This window comes from Procambarus clarkii, chromosome 85, assembly GCF_040958095.1.
Source record: "Procambarus clarkii isolate CNS0578487 chromosome 85, FALCON_Pclarkii_2.0, whole genome shotgun sequence".
NCBI classification, from domain to species: domain Eukaryota; kingdom Metazoa; phylum Arthropoda; class Malacostraca; order Decapoda; family Cambaridae; genus Procambarus; species Procambarus clarkii.
This window is the reverse complement of record NC_091234.1, coordinates 10,231,430-10,248,183: the sequence shown is the minus strand read 5'-3', so window position 1 is coordinate 10,248,183 and position 16,754 is coordinate 10,231,430. Positions and strand designations below refer to the sequence as shown.

The 16,754-nt window shown below is 42.2% G+C and overlaps 1 protein-coding gene across 1 annotated transcript in view; it reads right to left on the bottom strand.

Annotated features, from left to right (window-relative positions):
• Window positions 1-16,754, bottom strand: part of LOC123750949 (methyltransferase-like protein 27) — a 148,037-nt gene that overhangs the window by 85,547 nt on the left and 45,736 nt on the right. Inside the window, exon 3 of the mRNA XM_069316729.1 lies at window positions 15,701-15,812. Coding sequence (XP_069172830.1) covers window positions 15,701-15,812 — 112 coding nt within the window. The remainder of the gene's footprint in view (window positions 1-15,700; window positions 15,813-16,754) is intronic.

Genomic DNA, 16,754 nt, shown 5'->3' with positions numbered 1-16,754 from the left:
ATAATGACCTGTTTTTCGGTCATCGTGTTCAACAACTTCAATGAACTTATTGTTAAGTTGTTGTTGGATAAGTTGATGATACATGTTCAGTTTATCGGGCTGCTTCTGTAGTCGTGTTAATTGAGACTGTAATTGTGAGGCTGCCATAAAATAATTAACTGGAAGTTGTGTATGATCCAACTTCCATGGGAGTCTTACCCAGTATTGTTTATTTGAGTAGACAACTGTATCCAGGTATTGTTGGTAAGTCCACGTATCATCAGGACTTGGTTGCTCAGGGATGATGCCTAAGGTGTCTAAATCCCACAAACGATGTATTGGTGGGTCAGACTCAATATCCTCAGATATTTCCCTGAAACGTAGGGGTGACTGTTCCAAGCCTAGTCACGCCACAATTACATTATTGGATTGTTGGTTTGTGGACGCTGGACCTTATCTGAAAAGCACTGGTCCTGTGAGCAATTTGCCTCCTGCGGACGACAACAAATTCATACCATGTTGCCTAGTGCATCCAGTTATAAACTTGTAATAATGATCCGCGCCTATTTGTAATCCAATATCTGTGAGGCAGTCAGAATATATTTTATTATCTGCTAGCCTCATGCGGTTTCGTTTAAGGTGTCTCGCAGTGCGAGTTAATCCTGTGACCTGCAGGTCTGTAGGAATCTTATCCACTACTACCGCTTGGATTGGATTAGTAGAAGATCCTAGTCTTACTAATACTTTAACTACCTTGTAGTCACGAGGTCCACTATTTGACAAGAAACCAGAAATATTTAACCTCACACTTTTGGCAGGTTTTAAATTTAACTCATCTACCAACTGTTGTGTAATGAAGGTTTTCTGTGAGCCTTGGTCAAAAAGACCTCTAGTGTTAATTCTAGATCTTCGGTTTATTAGTTTAAGTTGAGCTGTAGGCAGAGTAGTATTATTGCCTGACTCAGTAGCAAGTACATTTACTTCGTGATGCACTTTGCAATATTGCACTGCAGTAGAATTCGTAGAATTCTCTCCAATGGTCATGGTTGGTGTAGAAGATTTTCTACATAAGGCGTAGTGGTGTACACCTTGGTTACAGCGGTTGCAGGAACGTAGCTGCACTGCACATTTCTTGGGATCATGAGAGCCCATGCACTTGGTGCACTTGTGCAATTCTTGTAACCTTTTAACCCTAACATTATAAGTAGGATAAACAGAGCATTGATAAGTGGTGCGTCCCTGATTGCAGAACAGACACTTTCTCTGGTTAATAGACTTAGTCTCTTTAGTAGACAAGTCATTGGTTATCTCTGAAGGAGACACCGAATATGTACCTACATTTCCACTTCTTTTCCCAGTGGATGGAGCAGGTTTGGATTTATATTTATTAGACTTACTCTGAGTCTGTTTAGGTTTGACTGAAATATCAGTACTAGTTGGCTTAGACTCAGGTTTAATTTTATCATGAGTCTTTAACCGGTTAACTGTGATCCTCAATCCCTCGAAAATTTGGTCGAGAGTGAGAAACTCGGTATTATAATGTGAGCAGAGCTCTGTCAAGACATTTCGAGGTAATTTCCTCTGTAATAGTAACTTGATAGACCATTCTGAAGCAGGTATATTAACTTTAGTACCTAAGGCCTTTACTAGAGACTCTACTTCTAGTCTGAAGCTTTGAAGTGACTCTGGTCTACTATTTGGTGCATTCAGATCTAGCAATTGATAATAGAGGGTAGCTATACTTAACTCTTTGTTGCAATAATTCAACTTCAGGAGTTTTATAGCTTCCTCATAATTACTCTCATTAAGAGTAAGGTTATGTATGACCTTTTTAGCCTCTCCTGTGAGAAGACTAAGTAGGTATGAAAATTTAGAAACCTTGTCTAGAGACGGTTTCTTATGGATGTGAACTTCAAAGGAAGTCCAAAAATTGTCCCAATTTTCTGTATCTAATCCTGAAAATGTAGGTAAGTCTAGAGTCGGTAAACGAACCTCGGGTAGTTGATTATTGAAGTGAGACCCTGTGTTACTGGTATTGGATCCAGATTGTTTTGCTAATTTAGATAGCCTGTAATTATATCTTGAGTCTCATCTTAATACTGGGAGATGTCGTCTACAATTTGACTTGCTTCCTCAGGATCAGTTTCTACAGTATTTAGCAGATCAAGGTAAGATTGACCTGCAGATTTGACTTGAACAAATTTCAGTTCAGCCACTCTAACTGATGTCTCTAAGTGATAAGAGTCAATGGGAGTATCTTTAGTTAAGCCCTCAGCCTTATTAATTAATCTGGTCAAATGACCTTTAAGGCCAATGTAGGTTCTCCTCAATTGCTCAGGAGTAGCCATGTTGGGCTTAGGTTCAAACTTCACAGTGTTAGTATATGTATTACTAATGAAGCTTGGGTACTTGTTCATTAGTGGACAAGTAACATTAAATGTAGCCTAATTTAAGGTGGCTACTTTATATTTTACCTCACTTGAGGTTGAATGTACCTACCTACCTAACAACAAATAGCTAGATATTTTGTGTACTGTCTGAACTTCACCATTAGTTCTCGTCTGGTTAGCTCATCTATATCACCATCAGAGTTAATGGAGAGAATCCAGCAATACACAAAATAATGCATACAAGAGAAATATTATGGAGACACTCCAATCAGAGTTATCTCAAAATTTAATCCCACCCTGTATAGGGTCAGCACAAATAATATAATACATACAACACTGACTAGCTCAGGTCTAGTCGTAATAATTCCTAACTAAGAACTATAAAGTTATTTAGTCTGGGCTTGTACCAAATTCAGCACAATCTCAGCCTAAATTCTACCTAATAACATGGGTAAAGAGTATTGTGGTGCAGTAAGGTGAATATAGTTGTGCTGTATTTTTGGGTTTTTTGTTTTATAAGAGTGCTCTTGCACACACAGGTGAAACAATTATGTACAGTTAAGTTTGGCTTGCTAGCCACAGCCGTTTGTGATGGTTGATGGTGTTAATTAACTTGTCAACCACATGCAACCTTGATTCCCCTGACAAGTGTACACCATCTCTGGTCAGGTTCTGTCTGTAAGGTCTGGCTGTAAATTGGATATATGTGGCATCCAATCTCACTCGTTTTTTCAGCCTGAAATTTATGTACTTAGCAGCTCTCAGGTAGTATTCTGGGGTTACTCCCCAACGATTATCTTGACTTGGTTGGCGAGGTTCCACTAATGTGAATACTACCGATTCACTGATGAGCTTGAAAGAAGAAATTATGGCTTTGAGGTGTTTGATCACCTCGGCTGGATGACGAGTGGGGTGGATGTCATTACCACCTAAGTATATAATGGTTAGATGGTGAGGCCACTCTAATGCAGGTGTTAGTGTGGGGTTATTATAAAAGTTATGAGCTGTTGCTCCTGGCGACCAAAAGATTCTCACCTCGGTGTGAGGTATAGGTCTAAGTGTTGTGGGTAATTGGCTATGACCGACTAAAGCTACCTTATACATGAGGTGAAAGTAGCAATATGTTAGTGTGATCTAGGCTAACTGATGTGTTACACTGTTAGTTGACACAATTAATTAAATAGTTAGTCTAGCTTCTATCACACAAGGATTAGTTATTAATGATTAATATTTTAATTATAAATTTAATGCCTATCCGGTTCGAAGGACCATAATGTGGGACATTTGGGGCTTGAATCTGATTATTTAAATATTAATGTAGTAAATTAAATTACGAAGGACCACCCGCTTTTATAGTAAAGAGGGAAACTGAGAATTTCTGATCATTAGATAATTCCTAGATGAACCAGTAACTATGGATAAAATACTAGAGAATATGATCATAGAAATAATTAATGGGCTGTATAATTAAATGAATCAAACCCTCAAACACCTACATTGGGGGGTTATTACTGGAAGTCAGTACGTCCAGGAACTAGTGTGGTTCGTTCACTAATCCAAATTATAATAATCTAATCCTATGAATTATAGTGAAACCAATATCATTACTATGAATGGGAACATAGATTATGAGTGTAATAATGATAGTCACAATAAACACATGTTAATCCAAGGAATTCTGCTTGTAAGCAATTTCAGAAATTTAATGAATACAAAGGAATCTTAGCTTAATGACGATTCCTTTGTGTAAGCCACGACGCTTCCTCTAATTCCCTGGGCTCGGCTGGCTGGCGAGTGGGATGGATTAACATGGGAGAAGGCGGCAGGGAGAATTCTTCTCACGTGCTGCAAAACAAATATTTACAGTAGCAACTAATTAAACTACTGAATCTCTATGTTCAAGAAATTAAGATTTACAGGTGATAATAGGTAATGACCTGTGGTTTGGTGTTGGTATACGTCGTCACGGTCAATCACCCAGCTACTACACTACACCTTACACGATGCATCAAATAAGGATAAGATACTTAGCTAATATGGGCACTGTATAAGTTTTAAGATTGCCGAAATTCGCGTCCCAGGCTCTGGCTTCAGCCTATCCTGGATAATGGCGCGCTCCACTGGCCGATCACGTGCAGTCAGGAAACAGATTAAAAAGGTTCCTTATATTACACCAGCACCAGTTGAAGATATTATCTGCAAGGTTGTTCACGCCTCACAGTTGCGACTTTCATCTGAGGATGGATAACGTCTACCCTAATGACTGGGTAATGGCGTCTCCTCGTGAGCCCGATGAGGACAGGTCTGCTCGAGAGCTTCCATCCACGTGTACTGGCGTGCCTCCTCCACCCACGCCGCGTCTCGCGTTCATTAGACAAATTATTGTCATGAATATTAGTATTTCTCGCATTTATGCTTGAAATGTTGAAGACTGGACGGGTTTATTATTTAGAAGAGGGAAATATTATTATTTGCCAATTTAGTGATAGTAAACATACAAGGGAGAGGAATTAATGTGTCTCCATGGCATTCACTCGTGACGTTAACTTTTATTACTAGATAACCGCTATGACTCTAACGCTCGATTCGTCTTTTAGTTGGAGGTCAATTTATCTGTAATTAATTATCACACAGAATGCCTTGGTAATAGAGAATCGAATTTAATTCTCAGATACATTGGATATAATGTGTTTATTGTAATGAAATCTGACGCAATACTGGCGTCTGATGACGTGAGAATTCTAGCCTACTGCACAGATGAAATTATTAGTACATGAGAATTCTACGTGGTGTTAATTTTACTTACTACAATAATTAGTAGATTTAGTAATAATTAATGAGAATACAACAGTGTTGTATTCGGTGTTGGAAATTTCCAACATATATATATGTATATACCGGACAGGTACTCACTCCTCTTGCACCCGGACAGGTACAAGAGGAGTGTTGTTAACGCTTACGTCGACCGTGCCCTCAGCCACAGCTCAGAATGGAAGCAAGTCGACGAAGAACTCTGTAGGGTAAGGCAGGTCCTAGTCAACAACGGCTTCTCCAATGGTTTCGTGGAAGACATCATAAGAAGGAAAGTGAAACGCCATGCAACCTCTAAAGAGACAACTAACACAACACCTATACCCCCTATTAGACTATTTTACAGGAACTTCTTTTCCACAGCCCATAAAACGGAGGAAAGGGTCCTGAAAGATATTGTCAGTAGAAACGTTATCCCTACAGACAAAAATCAGAAGATACAACTGACGATTTACTATAAAACTAGAAAAACGGCCAACCTACTCACGAGAAACTCTCCAGACACAAAACAGAATGCTTTAAAAGAGACCAACGTCGTCTATGCCTTCAAATGCCCTCTTGGGGACTGTAAGCCTCAAAAAACCCAGTATATAGGCAAGACAACAACATCTCTTTCCAGGCGTTTAACGATGCATAAGCAACAGGGCTCCATTAAGGAACATATAATCTCTTCCCACAAACAAACCATCACCAGAGAAATCTTAGCAAACAACACAGAAATCATCGATAGATACAGCGATAGCAGGCGGCTTGACGTCTGCGAGGCACTACACATCAAGAAGTCAACACCAGCAATCAACAGCCAATTAATGCACAACTATATTCTACCCACTTCAAGACTCCGCTCCAATATAGAAGCATCAAGAAATATGGACCAATAGGCTTTCTACAATTACTTCCATTTAATACCCATTGTTTCGTGTTCTGTCTTGTGTTTGAATTTAATACCCATTCAATACTCATTGTTACGTGTTCTGTCTTGTGTTTGAATTTAATACCCATTCTATACCCATTGTTGAAAGTTTGTTTTCACCTCATCCACCTCACCTAAATGTAGATATAAACTCGAAGATGTGTAAGCTCTATTCAGTTTCAGTTGTGTGTTTGTAAACTAAAGTCTTTGAAAATGTAATAAGTTTTACGAAACGCGCTCAAGTGTCGCGTCAGACTAGAAATAAAAATGAATTTTGGAGAATTGATCTTTGAATTACCATCAACAGTGAAAAGAAACGTAAGAAATATAGAGAAAATTCGTGTTAGAATTATTAATCTTACTTTTTCGGTCATGTTTAATAATATATGTCTACAGGAAAGACTGCTACCAAAATATACTAATATATATATATATATATATATATATATATATATATATATATATATATATATATATATATATATATATATATATATATATATATATATATATATATATATACATATATATATATATATATATATATATATATATATATATATATATATATATATATATATATATATATATATATATATATATATATATATATATATATATATATATATATATATGCGAACAAGCCTGAATGGTCCCCAGGACAATATGCAACTGAAAACTCACACCCCAGAAGTGACTCGAACCCATACTCCCAGGAGCAACGCAACTGGTATGTACAAGACGCCTTAATCCACTTGACCATCACGACCGGACATAATGAGGTGATAGCCGAGGCTATTTGAACCACCCCACCGCCAGCACTCGGATAGTAATCTTGGGCATAGCATTTTACCAAATCACCTCATTCTTCGGGGCACACGTGAGGAACACAAATGCGAACAAGCCTGAATGGTCCCCAGGACAATATGCAACTGAAAACTCACACCCCCGAGAAGTGACTCGAACCCATACTCCCAGGAGCAAAGCAACTGGTATGTACAAGACGCCTTAATACACTTGACCATCAAGACCGGACATAATGAGGTGATAGCCGAGGCTATTTGAACAACCCCACCGCCGGCACTCGGATAGTAATCTTGGGCATAGCATTTTACCAAATCACCTCATTCTTTGGGGCACACGTGAGGAACACAAATGCGAACAAGCCTGAATGGTCCCCAGGACAATATGCAACTGAAAACTCACACCCCAGAAGTGACTCGAACCCATACTCCCAGGAGCAACGCAACTGGTATGTACAAGACGCCTTAATCCACTTGACCATCACGACCGGACATAATGAGGTGATAGCCGAGGCTATTTGAACCACCCCACCGCCGGCACTCGGATAGTAATCTTGGGCATAGCATTTTACCAAATCACCTCATTCTTTGGGGCACACGTGAGGAACACAAATGCGAACAAGCCTGAATGGTCCCCAGGACAATATGCCACTGAAAACTCAAGTGGATCAAGTGGATTAGGCAAATCGGGCCTTGCATAGTAGGCCGAGAAGTGGGTTCTGGCTACTAGGTACGACATATATATATATATATATATATATATATATATATATATATATATATATATATATATATATATATATATATATATATATATATATATATATATATATATATATATATATATATATATATATATATATATATATATACATGTACAGAGCTTGTGTGAGTACACACAACAGAGTGCCCAAATGAGCCACAGAGATATTAGAAAGAACTTTTTTAGTGTCAGAGTGGTTGATTAATGGAATGCATTAGGAAGTGATGTGGTGGAGGCTGACATCATACATAGTTTCAAGTGTACATATGACAGAGCCCAATAGGCTCAGGTACCTGTACACCGATTGATTGACAGTTGAGAGGCGGGACCAAAGAGCCAGAGCTCAACCCCTGCAAGCACAAATACATGAGTACAATTAGGTGAGCACACACACACACACACACTGGGCGGACTGCATTTTCTTGGATTGTCGGAAAGCCTTTGACACAGTACCGCATAAGAGGCTGGTACATAAGCTGGAGAGACAGGCAGGTGTAGCTGGTAAGGTGCTCCAGTGGATAAGTGAGTATCTAAGCAATAGGAAGCAGAGAGTTACGGTGAGGGGTGAGACCTCCGATTGGCGTGAATTCACCAGTGGAGTCCCACAGGGCTCTGTACTCGGTCCTATCTTGTTTCTGATATATGTAAATGATCTCCCGGAGGGTATCGATTCATTTCTCTCAATGTTTGCGGACGATACTAAAATTATGAGAAGGATTAAAACAGTAGAGGACTGTTTGAGGCTTCAGGAAGACCTAGACAAGCTGAAAGAATGGTCGAACAAATGGTTGTTAGAGTTTAATCCAACCAAATGTAATGTAATGAAGATAAGTGTAGGGAGCAGGAGACCAGATACAAGGTATCATCTGGGAGAGGAAATTCTTCAGGGGTCAGAGAAAGAAAAAGACTTGGGGGTTGATATCACGCCAGACCTGTCTCCTGCAGCACATATCAAGAGGATAACATCAGCGGCATATGCCAGGCTGGCCAACATACGAACGGCATTCAGAAACTATTGTAAAGAATCATTCAGAACTTTGTATACCACATATGTCAGGCCAATCCTGGAGTATGCAGCCCCAGCATGGAGTCCATATCTAGTCAAGGATAAGACTAAACTGGAAAAGGTTCAAAGGTTTGCCACCAGACTAGTACCCGAGCTGAGAGGTATGAGCTACGAGGAGAGACTACGGGAATTAAACCTCACTTCGCTGGAAGACAGAAGAGTTAGGGGGACATGATCACCACATTCAAGATTCTGAAGGGAATTGATAGGGTAGATAAAGACAGTCTATTTAACACAAGGGGAACACGCACAAGGGGACACAGGTGGAAACTGAGTGCCCAAATGAGCCACAGAGATATTAGAAAGAACTTTTTTAGTGTCAGAGTGGTTGACAAATGGAATGCATTAGGAGGGGATGTGGTGGAGGCTGACTCCATACACAGTTTCAAGTGTAGATATGAATGAGCCCAATAGGCTCAGGAACCTGTACACCTGTTGATTGGTAGTTGAGAGGCGGGACCTAAAGAGCCAGAGCTCATTCCCCGCAAGCACAAATAGGTGAGTACAAATAGGTAAGAACAAGGTTTCTACTGCTTCGGCTTACAAATAACAAAGTAAAAAAAAGGACCGATACCATGAGCTCCAGCAGTGCTTCAAGTGCTACGAGCTCTCCCACCCCACCCCAAGGGAGCCGGTCGGCCGAGCGGACAGCACGCTGGACTTGTGATCCTGTGGTCCTGGGTTTCTTTCACCCTATGCCCCTGTTACCTAGCAGTAAAATAGGTACCTGGGTGTTAGTCAGCTGTCACGGGCTGCTTCCTGGGGGTGGAGGCCTGGTCGAGGACCGGGCCGCGGGGACACTAAAAAAAGCCCCGAAATCATCTCAAGATAACCTTAAGATAACCACCAACACGTGTCAGCACCCTGCCCAGAAGTGCAGCCTCTGCGCACTGGACCCTCACTACTTTATATACAAGGCAATAACACATCGCTGCTTGTTCTGCGATGGCAATCACCCCGCAATTTCCTGTCGCTGCTCCCACAGACAGGATCAGGCCCAGGTTGCAGCCAATAGAAACAAACCTTCTACCTCCCCAGGCGCTCAACACACCACCTCAGCTCCTACCAACCGACCAGAAGACTTTCCAGTCTTAATAAATAGTGGCTCCTCCCACCAGGCGACCCAGCCTTCACAATGGGGAACCAAGGCCACCTGCATCAAGTACAGGCATTATTCCTAGTGTTATTAGACTAGCAGAGAGGCTTGCCGGATCAGACAACCACCGTTTTGTCAGTGAACTGAACGCATTATACTTAGCCAATGGCCTGGACGCCATCATAGTCCCTGTCACAAGTCTCGCTACTTCCACTACCACCCCAGAGACTACCACCAGGACGACCACGAGGTCGATTTCAACACAGATTCCAGAACCACCCAAGACCCGGGCAGTAGTATTTCCCTCTCCAGCTCCCAACACTCCTACCATCACCATCTTAGCAGACACGCTAGCAAACGTGCTGTCTACAAATGCTACCAGCACCACCAACGTTCCTGAAGTAGCTTCTATCACCAATCCACGACACCTGAGCCTACCTTTGGCTGCGAGACTAAAGACGAAAACACCAACTACGGATGTTACGAACTCCTTAGACGAGGGAAATCTTAGTAGGAGCTTCACTGCCGCACCACAAATACGACACCTTCTCTGTGTCATATTTCTCACCTGATTTTTCGGGGTCGTATATCACGGTGTCGCCACCTCACCAAACTCCAACGACAGCATGGCTCAGCCAAAGTCTCAGCCGAAGAAAAAACGCAAGACCTAGAAGTTTACTCTAACCTCACCAGGGGCCAGATTATCGAAAGCATTTACGCAAGCACTTATTTTTTTTTTTTTTAAATATATACAAGAGTTGTTACATTCTTGTACAGCCACTAGTACGCGTAGCGTTTCGGGCAGGTCCCTGGAATACGATCCCCCCCGCGAAGAATCGTTGTTACAACTAAGTACCCATTTTACTGTTGAGTTAAACAGAGGCTACAGTTAAGGATTTGCGCCCAGTAAATCCTCCCCGGCCAGGATACGAACCCATGACAAAGCGCTCGCGGAACGCCAGGCGAGTGTCTTACCACTACACCACGGAGACTTACGAACGTATACATCTTTCCTCAATCTTTGACGGCTTTGGCTACATTTATTAAACAGTTTACAAGCATGAAAACTTCCCAATCAACTGTTGTTATTGTTATAAACAGCCTCCTGGTGTTGACGAGACCACACACTAGAAGTTGAAGGGACGACGACGTTTCGGTCTGTCCTGGACCATTCTCAAGCCGATTGTGATGAGGAGATAGAGACAGGCAATAAATAGGCAAGAGAGAGCTGAGGAGGAAAGTAAGGTGTAGGAGATAGTAGTAATAATGAGAACTGCAGAGGGCCTATTGGCCCATACGAGGCAGCTCCTATTATAACCACTGAATGAGAAGGAGATAGTAATAGGAAAAAGAAGAGGCTAGCAAGGGAGCGTAGGAGAAAACAATGAACAGCAAAATGGGAGAAGAGAGAAAGAAAGATAAATGGAAGGGGGTAAGCTTATGTTAAGTCACTTCTGTTAGAAAGATTAGAGCATTTGAGTATATACTGTGAAAGGGAAGAGTCCACAGCAACAAAGCCAGGATTTAAGTTCATGTTGGGTACATTGTGTATCAGAGCCGATTCTACAAGACGGTGTCTGTGTAGAGTAGAGGCAGGAAAGATTATTTTGGAGGAAGACCAATCAATGGAATGATTAGAATTCCTTACATGGCAGAAGAGAGCATTGTTAGTGTCTGCAGACTTAACATTTCTCTTGTGTTCTTTAAGTCTGTCATTCAGTGTACGGCCAGTTTCGCCAAAGTATTGGAGAGGACAAGATGAACAGGAAATAGAGTAGACACCAGCAGCATTAGAAGCAGGAGGAGCAGTGTGAACTAGATTGCTGCGAAGTGTGTTAGTTTGTCGAAAGGCGAGTTTAATGTCAAGAGGACGAAAGGTATTGGTAAAAGTTTTGAGTTCAGATATGAAGGGAAGGCATAGTACAGTGCTATTAGTGTTGGAAGCAGGTTTAGGATGAAAGAAATTTGCTTAGCTTGAGAGTAGGCAAGGTTGATGAAATGCAAAGGATAACCAAGGCGAGAGAATGATTTGTAGATAAAGGCAATTTCAGAATCAAGAAACTGAGGGTCGCTGATACGTAGAGCGCGGAGGAAGAGAGAGACGAGGACACTTTTCTTAACAGAAGGAGGATGGTAGGAAAAGAAGTGAATGTACATGCCACTATGCATGGGTTTACGGTAGACAGAGAAAGAGAACCCAGACACAGTGCTGTGAACATGAACATCAAGAAAAGGAAGGAGGGAATTAGATTCCCACTCAACTTTGAAATGGATAGAAGGAGCCAGATTGTTAAAAGAGGCGAGGAAAGGCTGGAAAAGATTAAGGTCATGAGGCCATAAAGCAAAAATGTCATCAATATAGCGAAGCCAGAAAGAGGGACGAGTATCAATAGAAGGAAGAAGAAACGTCGTCGTCCCTTCAACTTCTAGTGTGTGGTCTGGTCAACACTTCAGCCATGTTATTGTGACTCATCGCCTGCCTCCTGGTGCTTCGGAGCTCATTAACTGTTTAAGAATTGGAAACAAAGCCGCCAAAAATTGAGAAAAGATGTACACGTTCGTAAGTGCTTGCGTAAGTGCTTTCGTGAATCTGGCCCCAGCTCCTTAACTGGCACAGCCAACCCTCCGAGGCTTAAAACCACAATGAAGACTCCCATCCATCCCCAGATCTCTGGTATCAGTTATTGATACAGATAATGGCTCCAAAGAGCCTCCACTTACGGGCTCCCCATAGCCCGTGCTACTTGGAACTTTTTGTTCTGAGTAGCTGAATCTAAAACAACAACAACAATATTGCTCCCTTCACAATTGACTTTATTATGGTCCATGATGGGCCTAAACGTCGTCGTCTCCTCATCTTCTGGTGTGTGGTTTGGACATCATATCTTCAGTCACGTTACTGTGTCTCATCGTCTGCATATGGATGCCACACGTAAGTGTCATACTCTGTTTAATTTCTTAAATTCCTTACCTTCCTTTAAACAGCTTTTTACGCGACTTCGAGTCTTCCCTTGTTACTGCCAAACGTCTCAACAACCAGCTTATATTTCATTGCCGCCTTCTTTTTCAAGCACTTATTCACTCCACCTCATTGCAAGCTGATGACCTTTATCTAACATACGTCAACACCAACGCTTTCTGACTTCCTCTCTCCTCAGTGATCTATGCAATATCCTATTACCCATCGCTTTTGGCACTGCTCTCCTCTCCTCTTCCCGCCTCTCCTTCACTCTACACAACACTGCTCTTCCCAACACTCCTCCACACTACATAACACTGCTCTTCCCACCACTCCTTCACACTACACCAGGTGAGTACTACACATCACTGCTCTTCCCACCACTCCTCCACACTACACACACTGCTCTTCCCACCACTCCTCCACACTACACACACTGCTCTTCCCACCACTCCTCCACACTACACAACACTGCACTTCCCACCACTCCTTCACACTACACACACTGCTCTTCCCACCACTCCTCCACACTACACACACTGCTCTTCCCACCACTCCTCCACACTACACAACACTGCACTTCCCACCGCTCCTCCACACTACACACACTGCTCTTCCCACCACTCCTCCACACTACACAACACTGCTCTTCCCACCACTCCTCCACACTACACACACTGCTCTTCCCAACACTCCTCCACACTACACAACACTGCTCTTCCCACCACTCCTCCACACTACACACACTGCTCTTCCCAACACTCCTCCACACTACACAACACTGCTCTTCCCACTACTCCTCCACACTACACACACTGCTCTTCCCACCACTCCTCCACACTACACACACTGCTCTTCCCACCACTCCTCCACACTACACAACACTGCTCTTCCCACCACTCCTCCACACTACACACACTGCTCTTCCCACCACTCCTCCACACTACACAACACTGCTCTTCCCACCACTCCTCCACACTACACACACTGCTCTTCCCACCACTCCTCCACACTACACACACTGCTCTTCCCACCACTCCTCAACACTACACACACTGCTCTTCCCACCACTCCTCCACACTACACAAAACTGCTCTTCCCACCACTCCTCCACACTACACACACTGCTCTTCCCACCACTCCTCCACACTACACACACTGCTCTTCCCACCACTCCTCAACACTACACACACTGCTCTTCCCACCACTCCTCCACACTAAACAAAACTGCTCTTCCCACCACTCCTCCACACTACACACACTGCTCTTCCCACCACTCCTCCACACTACACAACACTTTTGCTTTGGTCTTCGGGAGGGAGGTCCGGAGCTAGCGTTGGAAGCATCATAATCATTAGTATGTTTTGTTCTTCGCCGTTTACGCCTTACTCTTCACCCTTTTATGCCTTACTCTCCACCTATTTGTATTTGTATGTACCAGACCTCTCTAATGGTATAAATGAATTATGCCCAGTACAGTCCCATGCCTTGGTGGTTGGACTTGGCCAAAACAATGGAAACTCTTGGGCTGCCAGAGCAGGAAATGTTCTAAACAGATTACATTTAAAAAGCATGATTCTTGATAGAGAGGGTGATCAACCACACCCAAACTGCACTTCTTCCCCACCGTGGGAGGAGCCTACCTTCAAAATACTAATAGACAGTCTCCCAATGAAAAAGGCTGCCTATGACCCAACAATCCTAAGGCTCGTAAAACAAAAGCAAATGTATAGCATTGCAGTAGCAAGAGCCACCCACATCTTCACAGACGGATCGGTGGACACAGAATATGAGGGTGCTGGCGCTGCTCTTTGTACGGCCAGCGTACAGGCATATCGGAGACTGGGAGGACTAGTATCATCAACCCAAACTGAGCTGTTTGCCATACAACAGGCATTCGCATATGTAATTGCACAAAATACTCAAAATGCAATCATACACACAGATTCAAAAGCTGCACTTCAAATATTAGGACAAAAACAGTGGAAAGATAACGTGGAAATAATTACCACCATTTTGTATCTTGGAGAAGTTGCTAAAGGCAAAGGACTCAACATAACCTTAAACTGGATCCCATCCCATGTTGGAATCCCATTAAATGAGAAAGCCGATGAAGTTGCTAAATTGGCAACTCGTCATCCAGTGATATATAAAAAATTCAACCCAGCCTAGAGAACATAAAAAACATCATCACCAAAAAACTCTCACATCTCAACAAAGCCGATCTACACCAGAGAGCTGAAGGTTCGACCTCTGCAATATGGTATCTTCAGGCAGCCCAATTAGAGAGGTTAAATATCCCAAAAGGAGTCCACAGGGAAATAGCAGGTTATATAGACTACGTCTAAGTTAGGTGCAACTGGAAGATTGGTGAACCCCGACAGTGAGAATGCATCTTCTGCCAAACTGTCACAGAAAGGCCATTACTTCATTATCTTCTGGAATGTGAAGTAACCAACGACCATAGAAGAGCTTTAAGAGTCTCCGATTCTTGCAATAACCATCCTGAAGCCATCAACACAGCCACTCTTCTGGTAAAAAAAAGTGTCCAGCAGCTGGACACCCTCATAAATACTGTCAAGCAGTATCCTCTCCAGCGATAGCAGCTCGACGATTAAATGCGACCTCAGAACACTGAAAAGAAATACTGAACAAAAAATTGTACCACTTACGGGCTATTCATGCCCGTGCCACCTCTTGGGTGGCTTAATCTTTATCAATCATCATCAATCAATCAATACAGTTCCATCACTTGAGAATGAACCATGTTGGTTGGAAACGTTGTGTAAATTTATGATATGTGTAATACATTCTACAGTTAATTATTCCTTTAGTTTCCCTCGAACAAAGATAACATTTGGAGAAATCCTCCCCCAATTAATGCAAGATGCAAGAGCACTGCATCAAAATTGTACGGTACCTGCGGCGGCAATGTCGAGTATTCTGACGTGTTGACGACGGTCCTCTGGGATCATCTCAGCTACATGCTCAGCAGCGATGATGGGTCCGTTGAACCTCCCATCACCCATCGTCTGGGCAAGAGAATATAATTATCAGACAAGCTTTATTATTATTATACCTATATATACTTGACCAAAAACATCTTTCATGATGGTTAAAATCCCAAAATATCTCAAGATCCTTCATTTAATATATATTCCTCTGAGGTATTTGTTATTTCCGTATAAATATTGTATTTACCTATCAGTACTTACCCAACAGTTTACCTAATAGTACTTACCGAACAGTACTTGCCTAACAGTACTTACCACTCAGTGATTTTGGGGACAAGAGGTCAAGCTCTTAATGCCCCTCTTACTAGCGTTGTTATACCCATTGCGTAAGAGCTTCACTGTACAAACAATCAGTATATTTTGTCGAACCTTTCCTTAAAGGTCAAAATGCAGGAGGCTTCCATAACTTGTTATCTTAGTGCATTCCACTCCTTAACCTCCCGTACAGGGTACGAGTATTTCCTTACATTTATTCGACTCATTTGCGATTCCAGCTTCAACTTGTGTCCTCTTGTCCTACTGTCTTTCAATTGAAAGAGGCTGTCCTTGCCCACCTTGGTTATTCCTCTTATTATCTTGTACGTTGTTATCATATCTCCTCTTTTTCTTATGTCCTCCAAGGATGTGACATCTCATTCTTTCAGCCAATCCTCATAACTTTACCGTCTAAACTCTGGCACTAATATAGTAGCAAATCTTTGCATTTTTTCGATTTTAGTTTTATGTCGTCAATTGTACTGGAACTGTGTTTACCTATCAGACTAATCAGTGTCTACGGGGAAGTAAGATCTAGCTCTTTATGCCCAACCTAATAGCAATGCTGTACCTGAAGTATTAACATTTAACTGGAGGGGGGGGGGGGGAACCTGCTGCAAGTAGTGAGTGGACAGTAGTGAGGAGGGTGGAGAGGGGGGGGACCTGCTGCATGGGTAACAGCTTCTCCTCCATATCTACCTACCC